Raw genomic sequence first — 25,720 nt, 5'->3', positions numbered from 1 at the left:
ATGTATTTTCAGTAAGAAAAAAATCATTTGAGAGGAGAAAAAATGTAGAGAAATACCACATAGAGTAGTACTATAAGTAAGTTGAGTTTGGAATTCTTAAGTCTGTGAGTATGGACACAAAAATTACTGAAATTTTTAATCCTTTTTATTTACTGAGGATTATTTTGGAAAACAAGATGATTCCAAGTTGGCAAAAATAAGCAATGTTCCAAAATAATCAGTAGATATGATTTCACCAGAAAATTATGAATGTGATTGGATAAGTATTGGGTATACTGGATTTGGTTAGGTTATAGAAGGTCTTAATGTTCAAGCTAAAGCATGGTGACTCCATTCTAAAATGTATGCTAGAGACAATTCAGATTCATCTAAAATGTATGAGACATAAAAATGCCATAAGGAAAAATCTGTTTTTAGAAGACTCTACTGGGTTGTGACCATGACATAAGACCCTTCCTTGGTACCTAATTAGTGAACAATAACTCTCAGTCATAATAATCATATTAATTAGGAGAACTGTGTTTTTATCCTGGCTCTGCTACTAAGTCACTCATGAGCATAAACAACTCTACTTCTCTGAATCTCAGTTTACTAACATGTGAAATGGGAAGGTTAAATTAGATAATCCCAAGGAGTCATTTCAGGTTAAAAGTTCCTGAAATTCGTGTTGATCCAGATCCCAAGGAATGATGTCAGTGCGTAAGCAGTGTTTTCATCCCAACTCCCCGACCCCACAAAGAATAAAGCTAAATCAATTGTTCACGGTCCAGTTTGGATGCAATTATTTTGATCCAGTCTTTACTTAATTTTAAAAATTACAAAACATAAAAACAAACAAAATTTTCCCTAAGTGGTTCAATGCAGAACACTTGGGAAGTTAAGCATATATATATATATATATATATATTTTACAACGCAATTACATATTGACAAATTCAATGAAAACGTAGACCATCTAAATATTTTAAGAGATTAAACTTCACATTCTCTGCAACTAGAAAAACAATAAGCTACTGCATATCAGTACATGACATTCAAATATATTTTAAAGTGTACTTCCCCCTCTTAAAATGGCAGTGAGTATACATTAGTGCAACCACAGAGCACTTGTAAACTTTTTTCTGTTCAACATCATCCATGTCCATTAGAACAAATTCTGTTTGGCTGGCTCCAAGGCCTTTCTTGGGCCTGAGCTTTTCGTGTTTTTCTGTGTTAACAGTTACAGCCTTTATCCATAACTGCAGCCATCCATCCAGAAATGCCCACCGTCTGAGGTTGGGAGAGCCGGTGGTATGTAGCTGAATTTGAAGAACTCTTACCTTTCTAAAATAAGAACATGGATTTGATTCAAAGATTGGAGACATAGCTGTATACCATAAACAGATTTTTACTTATCACTTTTTAGGCAAGAATTTTTGCTAAACTGAGTAAGAGTCAGGCCACTGGCAGTTTTAGTGTGATTTGTGAGTGCTCTCTCTGCCTCTCTAGAGCCCCTAGTGTCAGGTAAGGGAGATAAGAAAGGATGCATGTCAGAGTTGGCTGACTTCATATCTGCCTTGCTTTTAAAATACCAATGAAAGGCTGATGTTTAACAAATGCTTTATAAAAGGATCTATACAGCTGAGTTTTAATCAAATAAGTTGTAGTTCTTAATATATTACAACTCTTGAGAGCTAGCAACATATCTGGCTTGTAACAGACTATGTAACAAGGCAAATGCTCTTCTCTTTTTTCATCAAGATTCGGTGTGTGGCTGTCAGAGGAAGTCATTAGCATGTGCAGTGGAGTGCTAACTAATTAACACAGATCTAATGAGAGGGCACTGACAGAAAGCAGCCTCTTTTCTTGAAATTCAAACATCATCTCAACTTGATTTTTTTTATCTTTCTGACAAGAAAAAGTACACCTTCCTTCAACACTAGGGAAACTCAAAATGTTTATTCATTAATTTCCATTCACCTCCCTTTAATTTACAATATGTACGCTTTAACAATGACAGAAAAGTGAATTATCAAACTTCAATGATAAATACTGACATAACAGGTTAAATGTATTTCTTAAGCACTATGTATGTGTTCTTCCACATTCCTATCGTCTACTTCAGATCTGAAATGCTGGCTCCCTCCTGGTACTCCTCCTCTAAGCAGGCTCTTCAGCATAGAATAGCAACTCAAAGGCCAAACCTTCTTGCCCAAGGTGAAAGTGGTCAGGCTTCGATTCTTCTTTAGAAAATGCTGTGCGGGGTCTCATTGGATGGCCTTGTGAGATCCGACCAGATCACTTTTGGACAAAAAGAGGAGTCAAAGAGAACTTGGGTTTCCAGAAAAAAATAAAGTGCTGCCCCCTATAAATCAGTCTCTGTGGAATAGGTGTCTTCCTAAAGAGGTAGAAATAATAGGGGGTATGTGTTGCAGATGCCCATATTTCAATAATACTGAACACTGTATCTTTAAGGGTTGCATCTTTAGGGGTTTAAAATGGACTGACTCCACTCATCTCTCTGATTTTTTCATAAGTAAGCCAGAACACCATTGACCAAGGGGTCTGAAAGATTAACCAAAGAAGTTAGTGCATATTTCAAAGCAATTATAAATAGTCTACATATGTGCATACATATATTTGAATGACAAAGTCATTTTGCAACCACTTAGGCTGAAAACAAATATTTTGGTATTTCACCTTTGTAAAGGACTTTATAATTTACAAAGCATTTTTTATGTCTTATATATCAAAGATTTCTCTAAACAACATCTTACAATAGAAAGGAAAGATATTAATATCCCTGATTTTCAGATGAGACCACTGAAGCTTAGCAGTCAAATGCCTGTTGACATGTTGTAGAGCTAGACCCCAGGCTTCTGTTTTCCATTCTCAGAGTTCTTTTTATTGAACCATTACTGGCTAAAGGGCTGGGACTCAAGATGCCTGAATTCTAGGCAGGCTTTTCTATATCTAGTTTTTATATGGAGCATAAAAATAAGTCACTTTAGAACTTGAAAGTGAGGAAGGTGAAAGATTATCCATGGAGATTTAGGTCATAAAACCAACACCTGATGTCTCACAACATTTATATAAAAATTCACATTAAATAGAAGCCCTTCCAGTTCAGAAAGGCTTGTCTTTAACTTGAATGAAGGTATGGCTACATCTAAAGGAATTATAAAAGAATAAGGGTTAGAAGAAGACATAAATGCTAAAGATGTAAACTGTAAAGACACAGAGGGAAATCACAGGGTAAACACTGGAACAGAGAAAGAGTGCCTTGGATCTAATAATTCCTGTCTAATTCAGTTCTAATCAAAATTGAACAGAGAGTAGCTCTATCATTCTAGAGTAGATAAATAAGCTTAAGCAATTAGAAAATCAAATGTATTTGGTTTTGTTTGTAAAGCAAGGTTTATCTCATATTTGTTTGGAAATACTGAGCATGCTATATTAGTAAACTGAGAATTCACTAAATAGTGGATTTAGGAGAATATATCTTGGTTATTTAAAGGTATGATGACATAGATGAAATAAGGAATACAAAGCTACGATGATACCATATTCTTGTAATAAAAATGAAGTAAACCAATATACTTGGAGTTGGATGAAGAAGGCAGAGGTCTTAGTTAAGAACCCCTATGCAATCATTCTTAATTGCTGTGGTAATCAATCTTCTTCATGTTAATGATATTATAGCAACAAAATCCATAGGCAAATGAAATAAGTACTAACCAGGGACTGAGCAAAGCAAGGTCATAGTACCTCTACCCAGTAGAAGGGATCAGGATAGAGTTTAGCTGGATTTTGAATAGAGTTTTTAAAGAGTGGGAGATCATATAGCCAAAAATGTGGGTGGTATATAAATGGGATTTACCAAGCCTCTGTACAGGAGTAGCACATGTGGGCACTATGTTTGCTTGCTGATTTTCTCGCTGATACAGCTATGAGCATTGCAAATAATCCCAGTGTATATGAACCCATATTGTTTCTTTTGGTCTATCTTTTGCCATAAGGCTAGAGAAAAACCAGAAGCAGGGTCCCTTTTCATGCCTGCTACTGTGGAGTTGAACACATAAGAGCTCTCTTGGGTTGATTAAGTTTACAAATAAGCTCTTCCTGTTTTGAATCTGTGTTAAGAAAGTAACCTTCTAATTATTACTTGAGTACCCATATAGCTTGAATTTAGGAAAAAACACATTGGCCAGAGGACTTGAACATCCAAATCACTTGCCAAATGTGTTGTGCAGTGTGAATGAGCCAACTATTGTGGCCTGATCATCAGTGTCAATGAGATCAGCTGAGTCGAATCTGTATTTTCAAGGCCAATTTACTTGGAAATGCTCATGAATTAGGTTTCTGTGCTCTGGGTCATGCACTGTGGCAAGTCAACCAGGCAGTGACTTTCTGGTGATCTTTGGTGGTTAGCCAGCCTTTCTTTAAATACCCGTCCACTGCTAGGAATGTCTCTTCAATTTTAAAACTTCTGTAGCTAGCTGCAGGATGTTGAGCAAATCAGTATATTGTATCAGTAAGGAGCATAGGGTTTTGAGTGGAACAGACCTGAGGTCAGTTCCCAGCTCTGCCACATACTAGCTACATGAACTTGGGCAAGCTTCTTATACTCTGAGCCATGATTTTCTTATCTGAAAAATGAGGATAATACTGCTTGTTTTGCTAGGTTCTTATACAGTTTTAAAAAGTAATGTATGTAGAGCTTTGCACATATTAAGTACTCTTTTTTTCCTTATTTATACTTCCTGAGTCATATGTATAAAGACAAAGGATTAAACAAAGTGGTCCCATCCTTTCTACTTAAATATTCTACTTGCCCCTCATCCCTCCTGACCCTGATTTTGTGTTTCTGCAATGGTCTCACTCATCCTCCTAGTTTCCTGCATTAGAATTAGAAACACAGGAAGTCCCATTTGCTTTTTTCTGTCCCTCACCTTCTACATATAATCAGTTACTAAGTCCTATGGAGTTAACCATAAATGTCCCTAAAATTTATCTCCTCTCCATTTCTACAGTCATCTAACTGGTTAGATCATTGCTAGAACTTCCTTTCTTATATCCTAGCTTTCAATGCATCTACTATACGACTTCCAAAGTAATCCTGCTGTCAAACAAACCTTAGCACATTGTTCCCGGGCTTAAGCAAGTGCTCCATAGAGTTCATCTAAACTACTAGGCTTGGCCCACAAGGTTCTTCCCAACTTGGTCCTTAAGTACTTCTCTAGCCTTATCTCCTACCACCTCCCCTATGAGGACCTATTCTTCAACCAGACTGAATTTTCTGTAGTTCTTCAAACATAACAGGCCTACACATGACATGATGCCTATGCTCATGTTGCACCCTTATGTTTCTCTTGACAAACGCCTATTGATGCCTCAAAGCCCAGATCAAATATCAGCTCTGTGAAGCCTCTTGCGACTTTCCAAATATGGTCATAGCCATTTCTACTCCACTATCTGTGTTCCCACAGAGTACTGTTCATACCACTGGTAAAGCAAGAATACAACCTCCTTAATAAGGCTGTGTTATTGGGTGTCGGGCCACCTGGGTTTGATGCCCTGAACCACTCACCTGGCCAAGCTATTTAGACTTTTGATGCTTTTTGTTTTCTTCTCTATAAAAGAGGGATATGATAGTAACCTGCTGCACAGATTGTTGGGGAAATTCAACGAGTTAAGTCATGAAAATGATTAGCACAGTGTTGGCCATATACCAAGTGATTCAGTAGTATTTATTTAGTAATTTTTATTATTTCTGTAATTTTAACTACTTACATGTTTAACTTCTACATCTCATTGTAAGCTCCTCCAGTGCAAAGACTATGTTATTCCTCAGTGTTACCAGCACTTATAACAGTGCCTGGTTTATGCAGGCCAAATCAAAATTTACCTTTCCAGTAAGAAACAACCACAGTTTTGACATAATTTCAAGGTATAATCAAAACCACCAAAATAACATCTCAAACTCTGGTATACTTTTATCAGGTATTGCCAAGGGCTTTGGCTATTACTTTCATGTTAATACACAAATACCTACTATTCCTTGATGATATCATTTATTATCAACATTTCAATTACCATCTATATGTGGAAAATGCTCAAATCTAAACCTCCATCCCTGTATTCTCTCCTAAGACATAGACCAATATATTCAGTTTGTCATCTAGACATCTCTGCTTGGATGTCCTATGGGTATCCAAAATTTCATAGGTCTTAAACTAACCTTATTTTATCCCCAAATCTTCCCTGCAGATGATCCCCGTTTTAGAAAATTACATCATCATCCTCAGTTGCTCAGAGCAGGAATCTGGGAATGAAGTCTGACTTTTCCTTATCTTCTCCAACCATTCTCCCATCCCCATCCAATCAGTCATGTTTCTATTCCCTTTCTACCTCCTAAACATGTTTTTAATCCATCTTCTATTCCCACTGTCATACTCTTGTCCAAGCCACCATTATCTCTCATATATCACTACTCCTGGCCTTTTCCCAATCCACACGACAGGCAGAACAAATTTTCTAAAAATGCATATTTCTTCAAACTGGTGCCCATTACTCTTCTGGCTCATATGGTCCTTCCTAGTGTGGTGTCTGCCTCTCTGTGGTCTCACCCCTTGACTCTCTCCATGAGGTCTCTGTGGCTTGGTCTGCTAGGTTTCCTTGAACTCACCCTGCTCTCTGTCCACTCCAACTGTCCCTCTATAGAGAATGTTTTTTTTCCTGCCCTCTTTCCTGGCTAAGTCATACTCATTTTGCAAATCTAAATTCAGAATTCCATTCTCCAGGGAGGTTTTCTTAATTGCCAGCTTAGGCTGTGCTTATTTGCTATATACTTCCATAGCATTATGCACTCTTCCCATAACATTTATCACTTATAGTTTCTTATTCAAAGCTGAGTCCTCAGTATAGGGCTTTGCATGATGTAGGTACTCAATTAAAAAGATACATATAATATTACATTATATATAATTGTATTATAATATATTGTGTTAATTTTTGATTGCTTGAATTTCTAAACCTATAACTCACCTATTCTTTCAAATGTTTTAACTTACAAAAAACGTCAGCACTTTGTTTTTATTATATTTGCTATATTACTTAAACAAGTCTATCTAATTCTACATTATAGAATTAGAATTCTATATTTTATTTGCTATATTGCTTAAACAAGTCTATCTAATTCTATATCTTAATTCACTGCAATGAAAAATAACATCTAAACCAAATAAAAATAACATAATGTTTTCTTACTAAGCAGAGTTTTGTGGTAATAAATATTAATGGGTAATGTAACATTTGCTATCAAAGTAACAAATTTTTTTGAAACTATTTTTTTTGTAGGAGAGGTCTCTAGTGTAAAATCTGTATATATATTCTAAAATATTGTATTAAAATATTGCTAAATGAAATACTAAAAATTTTACATTACAGAAAATCTATTTACTGGCTTTATAACAAGACTATCAACTTATTCGTTAATGGATGTAACTTATTTTACCTTACTCTACCACAGAAGGCAAGATAACTCTGAGGAGAAGTGAAAGGAAATAAAAGAAGATTTAAAAAAGAAAGAAAGGACCTTGATTTGGGGGGCAGGGCCATGCTTCAAACCAGAAGAGAAAAGGGAAAATGCTTATAAATTAAAAGTAATTTAAGTACAAAGAAAAAAAAACAAAGGAAGTAAACCTAACTTTACCATTCTCAGCCAAGATGGTAAAAAGCCTTTATATAGACTCATGAATCCTTCACCTTGAACAGCCTGAATCAAGCAGTCAGTCGATGATTTGTACAAAAGTCCCCTAAAAAGGAAACAAGATCCTTTTGTTAATTTTTTTCTGTGTAAAAAAATATATATGTACATAAAAATTGTCTAAGGAATCTTATAAAAATTAAATATTGGCCGGGCGCGGTGGCTTACGCCTGTAATCCCAGCACTTTGGGAGGCCGAGGCAGGCAGATCATGAGGTCAGGAGATGGAGGTCATCCTGGCTAACACGGTGAAATCCCATCTCTACTAAAAAAATTAGTCGGGCATGGTGGCAGGCGCCTGTAGTCCCAGCTACTCAGAAGGCTGAGGCAGGAGGATGGCTTGAACCTGGGAGGCGGAGCTTGCAGTGAGCGGGAGATCACGCCACTGCACTCCAGCCTGAGAGACAGAGTGAGACTCTGTCTCAAAAAAAAAATAAATAAATAAAATTTCTGCTAGTTTAGAAAAATATTTGTGGTTCTACAGATACAGATAACTTGTTTTGATCTTAAAGATATTTTCAAGGTTAACTCTTCTGATTCATGCCACCCTTGATCTTATATTTAGAATTCACTCTATCTTTTCTCTTCCAGGGAGAACATACTATTTCATATCAAATCAGATTCTCCACGTTACCTACTCAAGTCATAAGCATCTGAAGAAAGTGCTCTGTAAATTCTCAGCAGAATATGCTTTCAACAATTCTTTAAAAACAATAAAGTCATAATAAAAACCTTGGGTCTAAATAATATGATTGTTCATTAGCTTATCTCCCCAAATGCATGTCACTTTTTCATCAAAGAGCAGGTAATTGCATAAAAATAATGCGCTCAATTTTCTCAAAAAACACACAAATACATTTCTATCAATAAAAAATGCAGAGATGCATCTTTAAAAAACAAAGGTATTACAGATATTCAAGCACATGGATACTGAAGACTTTTTATCTACCTTCCTTGTTTATCTCGTGGTTGATTCATTATTCTGCTTTTGATGACATCGGCTGGTGTTCCCAGAATAGAAGCTACCAGTCCAGAACATAAACTATAAATACAAATAAATGAAATTGAAAGATGGTATGTAGTAGTTTGTAGCTTAGGAAAGGGAATGTGGTATTCAGAAAGAATATAATACTAAATACATTCTTACAAGCTTCATAATGCTCTTTTTGCTTAAAATTAATGCTAAATTAATTAAAGAGGTAGAAAAACAACAAAAAGAATGTCAGTCAACAAACAGGCATTGTGCACCTGCTGGTGTCAAGCATTCTTCTAGGCAGTGAACAAGACAGGTAAGACCCTGCCCTTGAGGAGCTTATACTTCACTTTGGAAAAGGCAGAAGTCAAATAAATAATTTCAGAAGCTGACAAAAGCTATGAAAAAAAACATGGGGAAGTGTGACAGGGAGCAACTGGGTGACAGGCAGTCAGGGAAAGCTCCGGGGGTGACAGCAGAACTGAGTGGTTACAAAGGACACATGTATATGAAGACCTGAAGGAAGAATGTTACAAGAAGATAGAACAGTACTTGCAAAAGCCGAGTCAGTAATACTCTTGGAGTGGTTAAATTCACATGCGTGTGTGCATGCGCGTGCACACACACACCCCTACCTCCAAATATTTGACTTGACACTATTACACTTTTAGGGTTGTCTACTTTTAGGGTCATCTAAATAGCATAGGAAGTTTTAGAATTTGGAAACGATCAGAAGCTAAATGAAATCACTATAATGTCAAGGACAGTAGACATCTATAAAATAAGTCATTCTAATGGATAATTTGAAATTGTGTTGCAAAGAGATCAAGGTACTGCTCCTTCCTGGAAAGCCCTTCTTATTCCTTTCTGTGAAGAGTCACAGCCTTTCAAAACCCTTGTCTATTTCTACCTCCTTTGTGGATCCTTCCAAGTGGTTATGTTTTTTCCTTCGTCTGAACCCTGTAGTAACTAGTTGCTTCCTTTTAGCATTTCCTGTAGAGTGTTTTTATATTTGTCTTGTTTTCCTGGTTAGTAAGTTCCCTGGGTAGGAATTGAGTTTACCCCTTTGGTGCCCAGTGCAGAGCCCTGCCCAGTGCCTTTAACATAAAAGGCACTCAAACATATCTGTTGAAATGAGTTGGAGAGTCCATCATCATAGCCTGTTCCTGGGATGGCCCCATCAAGATGCAAATATTTTGAGAGGTTTAATCCAAAACATCCTATAACTTTGTCTTTCTCTTCCCCATTCTAACTGCAAGAAACTTTAAGAAATTTCTCTTTATAAATGTACTCTTCTCTAAAGGTGATGCCAGTACAATCCCAATCAAATGAGCCTAAAGAATTTATGTCAAATATGGAAGAAAAAGTGATAAAAAAAAAAAACAGAGTCCAACTAAAACAATCCTTACCTTGATAAACCGTGAGTCATGATATTGTCCTCAAGTGGTGTATTCAATACCAAGTAGTGTTTCACTGTATCATAAGTGGTTAAATCTGGCAATGGAAAAAGTTTAAATATTCATCAGTCAACAGTGAATGTCTTTTGTGTCAAGAATATGCTAGGCTTGGGGCAGGAATGTGTACCAGGATGAAAGCTACCAAGGAATCCTTCTTGTTCTCAAGGAAAGCACAGCTACAGATAGAGGGAGAGAAAAAGAAGAAGAGACAGAAAGTCCAATGTATCATTTAGACTCCTTAATCTAGCTATGCCTAAATTCAGCTCAACCCCTGGGCCTTTCAGTATTTGAGCCAATAAATTACTTTTTTAGCCAAAAAAGTAATTTGATCAAGTAATTTGAATTGAGATCCTGTCACTTATAAATAAAAGGTCCTGACTATTATTCTACATTAAGCATTTTATACATTCTCAAGACAGGGTCTCTGTCACACAGGCTTGAGTGCAGTGGCGTGATCGCGGCTCACTGCAACCTCCGCCTCCTGGGCTCAAGCGATTCTTGTGCCTCAGCCTCCCAAGTAGCTAGGATTACAGGTGTGCATCTGGCTAATTTTTCAATATTTTTGTAGAGATGGGGTTTTACTATATTACCCAGGCTGGTCTCCAACTCCGGAGCTCAAGAGATCTGCTCACCTCAGCCTCCCAAAGTGCTGGGATTATAGGCATGAGCTGCCGCGCCTGGCCCTTTTATACATTTTTCTAATGGCAATGAAGAGCTATGGAAGGGTTTTAAATAGGAGAATGACATCACAATGCTAGAGTTATATAAAGTTAACCCACACTAAAGTATGGGGAAGTAAGTTGTAATGAGGCAAGAATGGATAGGTACATTTGATCACATTGGGGGAAACAGCCATGGACAAAATGAACAAAAATCCTTGCTCTCTGTTGTGGGATGAGACAATAAAGTAAACTACATGGTGTTTCAGATGCACTTGCTCTTGAAGTAAATGCCCTGAAGATAAAGAAGGTAAGGAAAGGGGACAGAGAGTACCAGAGGGTAGGGAGGAATAGTTTCTATTAATTTTAAATTGGGTGATCAGGCAAGACCTCTTGATAAGTGGACATTTGAACAGAGACCAAAAGAAAACATGAGAAAACAACCCTGTAGATAGCTAAGAGAAATTGCCCCAGGCAAAAATACAGTATGTTTTCTAACCCTGAGTCAGGAGTCAGCTTGCTGTGTTAGAGGAACAGCCAGAAGACTGGGCCGGCAGCAGCAGAATATGCAAGAAGTAGCAGAGTCTAGATGATGAAGAGCAGAAGCCAGGGGAGGCTTTTGAGCAGAGGAGTGACTGCCCAAGGTTACTATTTAGAACTTAATAGAACTATCGAGTTCTTACTAGAACTTAATATAACTCAATAGTTCCTATTAAGAGTAGACTACAGGAAAACAAGGCAGAGCAGTAATCCCAGTAAGCGATGATGACGACTTGAATTAGGGAGTTGTGGAGCCCTGGTCAGATTCTGGATAAATTTTGAAGAATCAACAGGATCAGCCAGCAAACCGAATATGGAATGGAGAAAGAAATCAAAAACAACTGCAAGGTTTTGAGTGTGAACAATTTAAAGGACAGAGGCACCATTTATAGGGATGGTGAAAATGAAGACAGTTTTAAATTAAAAAAAATAAGGTAGTAGCAAAGATAATCTTAATAAAATCAGTTTCAAAGGCATAGTGGGGCAAAATGGGAATGGGGTAGATATGGAAAGACTAGTTAGGAGGCCTCTGTAGTGGTCCAGTAGGAGGGGATAAATAATACTTGGACTACAGAATGGCTCCAGGGATGGAGAAAAGTGTATGAGTTTGAGATATACCTGGAAGATGGAACGACTGGATTTGGTGACTGCTTGGATATAAGCAATGGAGCAAATGAAAGAGAAGAGCCAAAAATCATGCCTGAGTTTCTGCTTGTACAGCTGAGAGAGTGGTGATATATTTTTGAAATTATGAAGAATGTAGAAAGAATGGTGTGAAAGAAGAGTTTCTAGCTTCTTTCTCATACTAAGAAAGAATTGGTGTGATAAAAGAGTTTGGTTTGGACACATTCAAAGTAATGTGCTTGAGATATCCAAATGAAGATACTGAGTAAATAGCTGGAACTTGGAAGAGAAATTTTGGCTACAATAGATTTTGAACCAATGAATTAAGAAAGTACAATCATAAAGATTTTCTGAAAATCAAAATATCCACAAATATACAGTAGACACAGACAGACTCTAATAGCAAAGCTGAAAACAGATTGACTTCCTTTGATGTTTAGGTGCTATATTTCTGGAACCCTCAAACATGCTATTTATATATTTCTTAGAACCATATAATTGGTCTTAGAAAGGATTATTTCATTAATTCATTCTTCAAATGTTTATTGACTACGTATGAGGGTCTGGGAAAATAAAGATGAATAAAACACAGTCCTTGCCTTCAAAGGGTTTATAATATAGTGGAGGATATAGACATGCAGTAGCAGGCAAGGAAAAGAGACACAAGCAATAATAGCTATAGAAACACACAAAAGGGCATATAATACAACGGCATGGGGGAAGGGATTGTGGCAGGTTCAGGAAAAATATATTGGTGAAGAAGACACCTTAGCTGAGTATTAGAGGACCTCTAGAAGAAAACTATGTAGGAGAGGAGGGAAAAGGACAGAAAATACAGAGGTGAAGAACAGTTTGGTATGTGCAGGCAGTGGAATCTTTCAGCTCATTACTGCACCACTCTTTGCAAGAGAATCAATGAATTGCTTAGTTCTCTGAAGGCACAGGCCAGATTTTGCAGATCTTCTAAGTCACATTCCAAAATTTCCACTTTATTTTGTGGGTAATGATAAGCCAGTGACAAGTTTTAAGGACACCAATAATGTGTTAATATCTGTGTTTCAAATAAATCACTCTGGATACCGGGTACACATTTGAGGATGGAGGAGGAGACAAGTTAGATGGCTGTGGCAGTGGTCCAGCGGAGAGGTTTTGAAGGCTGGTGGTGTAGAAATGGTCATTTTAAGGATACTAAAGTAGTAGGTATAGGAGGGGAAAAACTTTTTTTTTCTTTTGAGATGGAGTCTCACTCTGTCGCCCAGTCTAGAGTACAGTGGCGCGATCTCAGCTCACTGCAAGCTTCGCCTCCCGGGTTCACGCCATTCTCCTGCCTCAGCCTCCCGAGTAGCTGGGACTACAGGCACCTGCCACCACGCCTGGCTAATTTTTTGTATTTTTTAGTAGAGACGGGGTTTCACCATGTTAGCCAGGATGGTCTCGATCTCCTGACCTCGTGATCCGCCCGCCTCGGCCTCCCAAAGTCCTGGGATTACAGGCGTGAGCCACTGCACCCGGCGGAGGGGAAAAACTTTTAAGAAATATTTGGGAGACAGAATTGGTATGTGAATATGAGAAGTGAGGGGTAGGGATGAGTTAAGAGAACATTCAGGTTTCCAGCCTGGGGTGTGAGACTGTATAAAAATTGATTATTTAGGAATAGGAGCAGGATTGCCAGGGGAAAGATTTGGACAGTCTGGATATAATAATGATCAGATAGCTGTATATATCAGTTTTAATCTTAAAGGAAGGTCTGGACTGGAGGGGAGGCCTTACAAATAGTTTAGCCTTGTGTCCTTATTGTCACAATTTGCCTATTTTAGTAAATCCTATCCTTTTCATACATCACTGTAGAATGAAGCAAAAATGCTCTGTGGAAAATATTCAGTTATGACCTAGAACATCTATACAGCCAGTCAACAATATATGGTCACCAATATATTAAAAATAAAACATAAATTTTAATTTCCCTAATATAAGTGCTTACAACTATTAAGGCAATTAGGACTTTTTAGAATTTAACAAAGTTTTCATTACCTCCCATATTCACCAGTGCTGCTCTTTGTATATTGGGTACCCAGCCTGCCCAAAGCCCTCGTATTCCTCCTTCAGCTAAGATTTTTGCAAATGCATGATGTACACCACGAAATCTAAGGAGAATAATAATTAAATGTGAAAACTCCATGTATTCCTGTGTATGAAATGCAACTGGATAAGCTTCACTTATAGCTCTTATAATCTGGAGTAAATAACATCCAGATATAATTTATCCAGAATTATTAGAAATGAAGCAATCTATGCAAGTCTAATTTACAGATAAACATAATAATCCTTTAGAAAAAAGGCCAACATTTGACTTAAATATTTTTAATCAAAATCTTTATACACTGTATCATCCTCTTCTCAGATTATTAAATGGATAAAAATACCTTTCTTGATATTTTATATTATCAGTACATGTATTAATTATAGGAGAAAACCAAAGGTTATCAGATTCTGGATTAATTTTACTGGAGATGGAAGGGACCTGCAAATTTTTAGAGTTCATCAAATAATGACATTAACAACAATTAATCTCATAAAAAATGACAGACTAAGAAGTAAAAAGGACAATTTCATAAAAAGTTCTTAAAACGGAAGAATTTTAGCTTCAAGAAAATTTAGTAGACTATCTTTATCTTGCTCATTTCTCTATAGATAGATGAAGAATGGTGCTGAAGAAGCATAAACAAATATGAAAACTTCTGGCATTAAAAAAAAGTCTGAGCTTTATGCAGTCAGAAAAACCTGAAGTCACATGCCACCTTCACCACTTACTAGCCTGTGTGGCTTTTACTCAGGCATCACACTCTCTGAATCTCACCAAAAAGATAATATCACATATTTATTGGACACACATAATTGCTGTTATGCTACATGAGAAGTTATGATCATGAATGATGATCACTGTAACTAAAATTTATGGAGCACTTACTAAGTACCAAGCATTTAATATACATGAGATGCATGTTAATACTGAAAATTCTGTGAGGTATATAATATGATTCTAATTTACATTCGAAGAAACCAAGCCTTAAAATGGGTAAGGAACTTGACTATGATTACAAAGCTAAAATGTGGTAAAGACTGGCTTTGAATCCCAGGCTGTCTGATCTCAATGTTCATGCTTTTTACTGTAGTATATAGACTTGTCCCCTATTACAGGTTAATATAAAGAGTTTGATTATTAAAGTGTACTACATTAGGTGCATTCAATCCAAAAATTTCCAACATTAAGAACAAAGAGGGGAAAAAAACTGAGTGATCAGTTAAAAACTCAGATATTCTGGATCCTAATAACCAGTTTTCTCCTCCTATCCAACAAGGCAGTGTGACTTCTCCCTGTTACTTAGTCATTAGAAGTTGTTATAAGATGACAAACTGGGCCCTGGGGTTCTATAAACTACTTGGTTAAGTCACAGTGGTACCCTTTTCTCCTGTGCTGTGCATATTCTCTACATGCTTTGAAGGCTGAAGGGGACCCTGGGCTGCAGCAGCCCAGTCTCCTTTTCCACTGAGTCAGCTACATGAAGAGGGGCAGACAGCAGTGGTCAGCGGTGAAGATGGCCCCAAACCCTCCTTTGCCTCTGGCTCAGCTGCAGACCTGGAGTGTTCAGAGGAGCAGCTCCCTTTGTACTCAGCTCAAGTCATCCTGTAATTACCTTTTTTCTGGGAAAGGTCTATCCATCTGCATGATTTTGTCCCTTTCCCAGGGGAAACTAAGTGGTATTTTAATAAACTGTTGAACATGAAACCCTTGGAAGAAAGGTGGATTTTAGTAATATAGTGTAATGCAATGGGAGGATTTTATATCCCAAAGCCATATTAGGGAAAAAGAGGGCTTCAAGATGAAGGAGGAATGAGATTCAACAAGAAAGTTGGGACAATATGCAACGTTATCCTTGCTACTCTCTTTCTGCAGGAGAAAGGGAATGAAAGCAAGGTTTTTCACACTAATGAGCAGTCAGGCATGTTAACCATCATGACAGCCTTTTGAGCGAGTTTATCAAGATGAAAACCCAAGAGACCAGAAATGTTAAGTGACTTCCACAACACCAAGCCACAGTGGCAAAATTGAGATTCACACCAGGGCAAATTTTAATAATCAAACTGTTTATGTTAACCTGCAGTAGGGGACAAGTCTAGCCTTGGCTGGGAAAAGCAGCAAAGAACATTACACATATATAATTTGTCTGGTATAGAACATGTACACTTCCTAGTGCAAAGAAAAGATCCAGCTTAGTGTTCCTCTTAATGAACTTCCAGATTAAAAAAGTCAGAAGTAATATCTTTACTGCATACTGGATGAGAATTCTATTAGGTACTTGTTAAAAATATGACGGTGGCCAAGGGAAAAAGAGAGGTATTGGTTAATTGGAGAACTTACCGCAATGGTTTTCCTTCCAGTTTCCTTTTTCCTTCCATTTGCATCTGAACCTTCACTAGGTCAGTTGGATTGGCTAAAAACTGGCCAATAACACCAGCCATCATCCCTCCAATGACTGATTTCCTAATTGCAGAAGGAAATTCTTTTTAAAGTTGCCATTAATTTCATGAATTTTATAGTGAACCAATACTGAGCTGGTACAGGGCCTAGGTAAGAGATTTCAGATCAAGTAAAGAAAAGGATATACCCAAGTAAGTCACAGAGTAAAGTAAACAGTTTGACTGTTTACTGATGGGAGGTGAAAGGAGTACAATGAGTGAAAATTTCAGGCCTTATACGGCCTGAAATCCAAAGGAAAGAGCAGTTGCTTCAAAGATATACACATCTGAATTGATAATTTAATTGTAGTTTAATTCCAACTACAAGGGAATAAAAACTGCACAGATGTAGTCAGCCTAACAGACAAAGGCTAGACTCCGGTCAACTTTAACCCAGATTACTGCAGTAGTCTCTTGGGGAAAATAAGCATTTTATTTCCTTTTACTTTAAAATAACTTGAAGAGCTACAAATGGGTATAAAAGAAAAGTCTCCTTCTGACCTCTACGTCCAGCTCCCCTCCAGTGAAGCAATCACAATTACTATTTTATTATATCCCTTGCCAGAGATAATAACGAATTCACTGAATGCTCATGTCAGGCACTGTTCTGAGCATTTTAAAAATACCATTTAGTTCTCATATCAACCCTCATGACAGTGCTGTCATTCTCTCTGTCAGATGAGGAAACTGAAGCATAGAGCAGTTGAATGGCAGCTCAAATCACACAACTAATCAGTGGGACAGCCAAGATGTGAATCCAGACAGCCTGCATGCAGAGCCCACAGTCTTAAACACTAAGTTATGACTGACAGTTTGTGCATACACAAGCATATCTGTATAAATGTTCCTTTGTAAAAGCGCTAACGTAGAATGTCAAGTTGTACAGTGTTCTGCACTGTTTTCTTAACAGCATATCTTAAAGGCCATCCCTATCAGGTCATACAGAGCAGCCTCATTCTTTTTAATAGTTTGATAGTATTTCATTTTATGGATATGCCATAATTTATTTAACTAACATAACTTTAAGAAATTTGAACATTTACATAACATTTGCTAGAGCCTGTCAAATTGCTTTCCAGAAAACCTTTATCAATTTGCACTTCCACCAACAACCTGTGAAAATGCCTGTTTCTCCACACAATGATGAGCACATACATTATCATATTTTTTCTCTTTGCATCTCTCATAACCACTCTTTTCTCTGTATTTTTTACATATTTCTAATTGTTTATTCATCGACTCTGTTACTATAAGCTGAATGACGGCAGGACTGTTTCTTTTTCATTACTATAGCCTCAGTATTAAGTATAAGACTGGCATACCATACCATAATTACCCAATAAATACCTACTGACTGAATGAATTGTTCTGATTGGGTCAAAAGGACATTAAACCTATCCACCCTAAAAGTTCTGGTATAATATTTCCTTTGCACTTTTTACTTAAACCTTTCCCTTCTGGAAGAAATTCCAAAACGCAAGGACTATAAATCTATTCCATAATTGACTCTGGGAAAGCAATTAGTATAGCTTAGTACATTACAATTCTTCAAAAACAGGATAAAGAAATGTTGCCTGAAAGGTGAAACTCTACATATTGCCCCTTTTTATAGCTGTGACTTGGATTTTTTTAACCCTAAGAAAGATTTTATAGGCATCTTCCCATGTTAGTCATATGAAACCCACCTCAAGCTTTCAATAGCTGTGTTATGCCATAAATATATCATAACCTACTTAACTGCTTCCAAATCAATAGTTTAAATTAAAAAAATAATTTTCTATCATCAACACTGCTACAGTCAATATCTTTGTGTCTGTCTTAATGCATATGTAGAAGCATTTATAAATGATTATAATCACAAAGGGGTTACACGTTCAAAAATGTTAACAAGTAATTTATGCTCCAAAAAGACTATAGTAACTTATATTTCCACTAACAGCTTAAAGTTAGTTTTAATTAATTCCCCTGATTATTGGTGAGTTTGAACATTTTTATGTTTAATGAACGTGTATATTTCTTTTGTGAACTGCCTATTGGTATCCTTTCCTTATTTTTCTATTGTGCTTTCTCTCTCTCTCTGTCTATATACACACACACACACACACACACACACACAGAGGTGAAGAACAGTTTGGTATGTGCAGGCAGTGGAATCTTTCAGCTCATTAGTGCACCACTCTTTCCAAGAGAATCAATGAATTGCTTAGTTCTCTGAAGACACAGGCCAGATATTGCAGATCTTCTAAGTCACATTCCAAAATCTCCACTTTATTTTGTGGGTGATGATAAGCCAGTGACAAGTTTTAAGGACACCAATAATGTGTTAATATCTGTGTTTCAAATAAATCACTCTGGATACCGGGTACACATTTGAGGATGGAGGAGGAGACGAGTTAGATGGCAGTGGTCCAGCTGAGAGGTTATATAATTTTACATATATAATTATATATATATATGTAATTTTTTATTTTTATTTTATATTTTTTGAGACAGAGCCTTGCTCTGTCACCCAGGCTGGAATGCAACAGTGCAATCTCGGCTCACTGCAACCTCCACCTCCTGGGTTCAAGCGATTCTCCTGCCTCAGCCTCCTGTGTAGATTGGATTACAGTCCCCCACCACCAAACCCAGCTAATTTTTTGTATTTTTAGTAGAGATAGCGTTTTGCCATGTTGGCCAGGCTGGTCTCGAACTCCTGACCTCAGGTGATCTGCCCACCTTGGCCTTCCAAAATGCTGGGATTACAGGGGTGAGCCACCCCGCCCAGCGTGTGTTTTCTATATTTCTATTTATTTATAGGAGCTCTATGTATATTATTTATAGTAACCGATTTTTTCAGTTTCCGTTAAATAATATACACTTACATTCATCATCTCACCGTGTCCTATAAAAACACTTAATGGTTTGTATTACTTCTATAGCTGTGAAAACTGAAGATAAAAAAGGTGAAGCAGTTTGTCCAGGTTATACAGTAGCAGAGCAGGAATTTGAGCCCATCCCTGTCTGACTCTAAAGCCGAGAGTTCTTAATAAAAAGAGGAATAAAAAGGTACTCTATAAGAATTCTTTCAACAGTAAAATACTAAATATCTCTATATATGCAATTTATATATGCATATACATGTATGTCTGTATACATCTGCAGTAAATGCTCAATTATCTGGACTTATATTGTAATTATTATTTTAAGTCCATAACTTAAGGCAATTTGGGTACAAATGCACAATTTTACATAAACCTAATAAACATTAAGGCATTTGGGGCAACAGCATATTATTTTCCAAACAAAACTTACCAAAGGGGATAATGCTCATCTTCACTTTTGCCAAACACAACCTCTCGGAGATGTTCATATGTGACCATTCGACCTCCAGAATACACTGGGTAAAAAAGATCATTAAAAAGGTAACTTTGGCTATATGTATCTATATGCTTATGTATGTATAAAATAAGAGGACATTCCGACATGGCCTAGTCAATCTCTCTAGCTGTGTCTTTGTCTCATGGGGCCGGTGCTTCTAACACGTGGGCTTCTTGATGCTTCTCCAAATGGGGCATGCTCTTTTCAGACTCTGCCCTTCCCACACACTGTCTGATCTTTCTAGAATGAATTCTCCCTTCTCTGCTTTACTAACATCTCCTTGTCTTTCAGGACTCAACTCAAAAACATGTTTTTCAGAAACTGCTCTCTGACCTTTTTATCATATTGATTAGAAATTAACTCTTCTTGCTTATCTTTCCATCAGACCATGAGCTTCTCCAGGCAGGCTCTGTGTGTTTGTTTTTACTTACCCCAGATGCCCTAGTACATACCTTGGTACGCAGCAGGCATTTTCATTAAATAAAGATACATAATTTCATTGGAGAATTTATTGTAATTTTTCAGCTAAGCATCAAACGTATGAAATGAATCTTAGCTGTAAAACAACACAATGAACAACAAACTACAAATGAAAAGAAATGAAACTCAAAATAATAATGGGATGCAAAGGAGAAAATATTTTTAAAAGGATGGAAAACAAAATAATTAAAATCAACCATGGTATTTGTATAGAGAGCTTTTCTTGATGTTTTAGAAAGTTGATGAAATATTTCAAGATACTCAAAAATATACAACTTGGAAAACCAGTAACAGTCTCTGCACACAATTCTAGATAGTTTTTGATGATACACGCTAACTTACTCATATGGAGAATTGAATCTTTAAAAATATTAAGCCAGTAAATTTTAGAAATTAGAACTGAGCACTCTTCTGATCAAGGATCCTTTCATGCTTCAGGAAACATTATGAGGAGAAAAATGCCAAATCTATCCTACCTCCTTTGAAGCCAACTTTATATTCTCCTGTACACAAGCTAAAAAATCAAGTCCTCCTCTTGTGAGTGCCACTGTGGAAGCAGAGCAGAAAAATGTTCTAACTGGCATAGTTGCAACCATCTTCCTTTAAGGGTGACTAAGGCCCACATAGCTAGTTAGGTAGCCTTGGAACTGGGGCAAAAATCACCTGTGTTGCATTTACACTACAGCCAGTGTTGGATTAGGCAGTGAACTCTGTCCTCTTTCAGAGTAGCCTGGTCTTAGATTATGAGACAGGGACTCATGAGATTTGGCACTGTAATAAATATATGTTAATTTTCAAAAAATATGAAAAATTTAAATTCTGTGTTTAAAGTTCTTAAGTGAAGAAAAATGATAATCAGCTATTCACTTTTTCTTTCTTAAACCTATACAAATTTTTATTAAGAAAATTTTCAAACACTGAAAAGTAAATAATATGTAACTCCCTCTATCTCTACCATTGAGATTTATCAACTGCTAACATTTTTGCCATATTTCCTTAATTTTCTAACTTTTTAAATTTATTTTGTATTTTTTATTTTTTTGAGACAGAGTTTCGCTCTTGTCACCCAGGTTGGAGTGCAATGGCATGATCTCGGCTCACTGCAACCTCTGCCTCCTGGGTTCAAGCGATTTTCCTGCCTTAGCCTCTTGAGTAGCTGGGATTACAGGAATGCGCCACTAGGCCCGGCTAATTTTTGTATTTTTAGTAGAGACAGGGTTTCACCATGTTGGCCAGGCTAGTCTCGAACTCCTGACCTTAGGTGATCCACCCACCTGTGCCTCCCAAAGTGCTGGATTATAGGTGTGAGCCACAGCACCCGGCCCAATTTAATTTTTTTAGAGATGGGGTCTTGTTTTGTTACCCAGGCTGGAGAGCAGTGGCAGGATCAAAGCTCACTGCCACCTTGAATTCCTGGATTCAAGCTGTTTTCACACCTCAGCCTCCCAAGTAGTGGGGACTACAGTCATGTGCCACCAGGCCTGGCTAATTTTCTTACTCTTTGTAGAGACAGGGTCTTGCCATCTTGCTCAGGCTGGTCTCGAACTCCTGGGCTCAAGCAATTATCCCGCCTCGGCTTTCCAAACTGCTGGGATTATAGGCATAAGCCACTGTACCTGGCTTGCTTCATTGTTTTTTGCTTAATTAAATATTTTAAAGTGGTTTACAGATTTCATGACAGTTCATCCCTAAATACGTGAGTATGCGTTTCTAAAAATTTAGGACAGTAACTTCTTAATAATAATCAGTAGTTAATTTTTTTCTTCTTAAGAGACTATATGTGTTCTGGCTGGGCACGGTGGCTCACGCCTGTAATCCTAGCACTTTGGGAGGCCAAGTCAGGTGGATCACCTGAGGTCAGGAGTTCGGGACCAACCTGATCAATATGGTGAAACCCCATCTCTACTAAAAATACAAAAATTTCACAAGGTCAAGAGTTCGAGACTAGTCTGATCAACATGGTGAAACCCCATCTCTACTAAAAATACAAAAATTAGCCAGGTTTGGTGGCATGTGCCTGTAATCCTAGCTACTCAGGAGGCTGAGGCAGGAGAATCGCTTGAACTCGGGAGACAAAGGTTGCAGTGAGCCAGGGTCACACCACTGTGCTCCAGCCTGGGCAACAGAGCGAGACTCTCTAAAAAAAAAAAAAAAAAAATTAGCCGGGTGTGGTGGCGTGCACCTGTAGTCCCAGCTACTCAGGAGGCTGAGTCAGGAGAATCGCTTGAACCTGGGAGGCAGAGGTTGCAGTGAGCTGAGATGGCGCCACTGCACTACAGCCTGGGCGACAGAGTGTGACTCCATCTCAAAAAAAAAAAAAAAAAAACCTAAATAATAATAAAAAAAGACTATGTGCTGTATGTGTTCAGTTATTGTATCAGTAAGATAAAAAAACTAGCTTGTTTTTGGACAAACAGAAAAGCACAGGAGACAAACACAGAACTCATAACAAACTTACCAGCTAGAATCAAGATAAATACCTACGTGTCTGTAAATGGCGGGTGTCACTCCTTGCCAAAGCTTTAGAAAGCCTTCCTCTTGAATGATCCCTAGGGCTGTGCGCACCATTCCCCTATAGGGGGCAGATTCTCTTGCACCGTCTCCCAACCGAGCAAGAGCTGCTTCTCCTTGCATTTGGAGTCGAGTTTTTGTGAGATCCAGGGGAAAGGTTGCTAACAAAAACACAAATGCAGGGAAAAACCCACAACATTCAGAGAAACAAACAAAAATCTAAAATCATAGGAGTAATATTTTCCCAAGACTGGTTGTTCTCAAAATTTAGAATATATCAGAATCAGCTAGGGAGATTTTAAAAATTAGAAATTTCCTAGCCCCGTGCCCCATTCAGTAGGTTGAAGAGGGTTTAGAAACTTGATTCTCACACAGTCCCAAATTTAAGAATCACTACGCAAGAGCATCCTGGATCACTAGCAAAAAAAAAAACAAAAACAAAAACAAAAAACATTAACGATAAAAATTAAAATGACAAGCCTTGGGTTCTTTCTATTCAGAAATTTAACTTTAATATCTGTTAGTCATTAATTTTTGCTTTTCAATGGGAAATAATTTAAAGTATCCATATTGTGTGCTATCCTCTTGACTGCAGCCATGATTATTTGAGATCTAATGTAACATTAGGATACTGCACTATATATTCTTATGTACTATAACAAATGCTAGATGAAGCTGAACTCTATAATTTTGTGGGTGATGTTCACATGCAGATGAATGACTGACATAATGTTTGAGATACAGAAGATGTAATGGAGTTTATAATGTTGTCTTTTATATGCAAGGGTCATAAGCTCAATATCCTTTCAATTAAAGCATATATGGAATTATTTTTCCAGCACTAAATTATATGCATCGCCTACTCATGGCCTCCTTACAAGTACTAACTGTATTTTGGAAAAATTTTTTGGTTTTAAGTTTTAAATTAGATACAGACCTTTTACCTTAATACAGTTAAGCTAAACGGCCTACATAAGGAAGATAGAGCTCATAACCTTATACAGAAAACGTCCTGAATAATTAAAATAATAACATTCAGACAAGTTCATGAACATTACTTACATTATATAAGACTTTTCAATGACCACCACCTGACACAAAACCTTAGTATACCTTTTCCAAGAGAAAACAATGTGGGGAAGGGAAGTGAATATTAAATCTTACCACTGGTTTTTGGAAAAGTTAGTATCTTGCTGACAGTTTCCCTAGAACAGAAGTAGCTTGCATAGACTTCAAGCAATATTTTATTGACATATGAAACCTGAAAAATCTTAATAGATTTCTCCATATTACACAGATCATGTCTTTCAAAATAAGTTTTGTTTTCTCGCTGGTTTGTTAAATGATGCTTCAGGTTCCTGAAGTGGTTTGTACTTAAAACCATTACACATTTTGATTCCCATCCACTCTCCACACACAATTCTCTCCATGAATTTTTAACGAGGAATAGTCCTGTATAAAAGCCATTGAGTCAGAGGGGGACACATCAGTTAAAAATAAAACCTGGAAATATCATTCAGCAATCTGCTTTTAGATCTTTTTAAGCTGATGAATTTTATTTCAGTAAAAACAATGAAAAGTAAAAATTCTCCATCATTTTCGAAAGGAGAGACATTAAAAAATAGAGGGGCTAAAAGGCAAAAATGGAAGAGCACGAAACAACTGATCATGGCTGGCTATGCTAGAATTAAAAAATAAACTCTTAAAATAGGACCAACTAACATTTACAAATGATAACGCATCAGAACTGTTCTTTTTATTTTTTTGTAACAGGCAAGAAAATGTAAGGGTAATCTTAAAATACACAGTTAAGGCTTCACAGGAAACACATGAGTATACTACTCACAAAATCCTTGGAATAAACGCTACTTGCTCATTCAAGGGCATCATCATTCCACTCTAGATGGCCTCTTAAAGTTTTTTCTTACTCATGTAGGCAGATGTAACTGCTCTTCTATGCTTTTATGACACCTAATAATATCTTCATCATAACAAGTAGCACATTATAATTGTCTTTCTCTGTCTCCCCAGCAGCCTGTAAGAAGGTCAGAACTGGGTCTTTTCAAATATATATCCACAGTCCCTGGTATTGTAGGAATTATAAAAATGTTGCAACTAATGGGTGTCCTGCCTTGGGTTTAGCAATCACATATTATTGACTTCTCAGAATCCTGCAAGGTAAACAGTATAGATGAATTACACTCAAAGAGGTCAAGTAGTCGATGCTCTGTGAGTGGCAGGTTAATAACGGAAGTCCCACAAGGTAGGTCCACAACTTGGACCCACAAGATAATGACAGTGTGGCTGTGTAAGACTATAAACCACAGAGATGATCTCAGTAAGGATGGAAAACAGATTACGTTTTTAAAAAGGTCATCCTCATGAAAAGGAAAATGATTCCTACAGAGGAATGACAGCTCGCGAAGCTTCTTAAAGTACAACATTCAAGCACCACAGCACATGCCTAAGGGAAGCATTAGAAGAGATTAGAAGGAAAAGGCCGTGGAGACCTCAATCCCTCCTCCTCCCACCGCGGGCCTGGCCTCCACCGCCACCTCTGCCAGGCGGGCATGGAAGGGGCGACCTCTCCGATGCGCACTGCCGGGCGCGAAGCCGCCCGCGCTCCCTCCCCCAGCGCGGCGCGTGCCACTGGCCCGGGAGGCCCAGGCGTGGGCAGCCGGGTACCTAGCTCGGCCACGGTAGCCGCGCAGCCGGACAGTAGGAATTTGCTCGCTCGGGGCCATCTCTGGGTCAGCGGCAAAAGCCTCTCCTCCTCCTCCGGGACGGACATTCAGCAGTAGCGCAAGACGATAACGCACTCCTTCTCGCCGCTGCGCTGCACCGCGCCGCGG

General features: G+C 37.6%; 1 protein-coding gene across 6 annotated transcripts; it reads right to left on the bottom strand.

Moving 5' to 3' along the window:
* Positions 1-755: 755 nt before the first annotated feature.
* SLC25A27 (solute carrier family 25 member 27) lies at positions 756-25,659 on the bottom strand. 6 transcript variants are annotated; one of them, XR_010158032.1, is made up of 10 exons: positions 25,554-25,659; positions 22,838-23,029; positions 19,812-19,896; positions 16,420-16,542; positions 14,031-14,143; positions 10,129-10,213; positions 8,696-8,788; positions 7,694-7,796; positions 2,184-2,544; positions 1,235-1,323 (listed from the first exon to the last, which is right to left on the bottom strand). XR_010158032.1 is itself a non-coding variant. In XM_016955643.2 (9 exons), the coding sequence occupies exons 1-9, from the start codon at positions 25,657-25,659 to the stop codon at positions 1,213-1,215; spliced, it is 1,011 nt and encodes a 336-aa protein (XP_016811132.1). In that variant the 3' UTR covers positions 756-1,212. The 6 variants fall into 6 exon arrangements, 5 of the variants coding, with proteins under 5 accessions (XP_016811132.1, XP_016811135.1, XP_527398.1 ...); XM_016955643.2 differs by lacking the exon at positions 2,184-2,544 and having other exon boundaries at positions 756-1,323; XM_527398.6 differs by lacking the exon at positions 1,235-1,323 and having other exon boundaries at positions 1,912-2,544.
* Between the last annotated feature and the right edge of the window lie 61 nt (positions 25,660-25,720).

This window comes from Pan troglodytes, chromosome 5, assembly GCF_028858775.2.
Source record: "Pan troglodytes isolate AG18354 chromosome 5, NHGRI_mPanTro3-v2.0_pri, whole genome shotgun sequence".
NCBI classification, from domain to species: Eukaryota; Metazoa; Chordata; class Mammalia; order Primates; family Hominidae; genus Pan; species Pan troglodytes.
The sequence above is the reverse complement of the archived record's forward strand: the minus strand, read 5'-3'. Positions and strand labels throughout refer to the sequence as shown.

Coding starts and splice junctions, on each gene's coding strand:
- SLC25A27 (XM_016955643.2), bottom strand. CDS start 25,659: ATGTCCGTCCCGGAGGAGGAGGAGAGGCTTTTGCCGCTGACCCAGAGA. Junction 7,797..8,695: donor CCACGAGATAAACAAGGAAG/GTAGATAAAAAG, acceptor TTTCCTTTTTAG/GGGACTTTTGTACAAATCAT. Junction 1,324..7,693: donor TACCATCTTGGCTGAGAATG/GTAAAGTTAGGT, acceptor TTCTTATTTTAG/AAAGGTAAGAGTTCTTCAAA.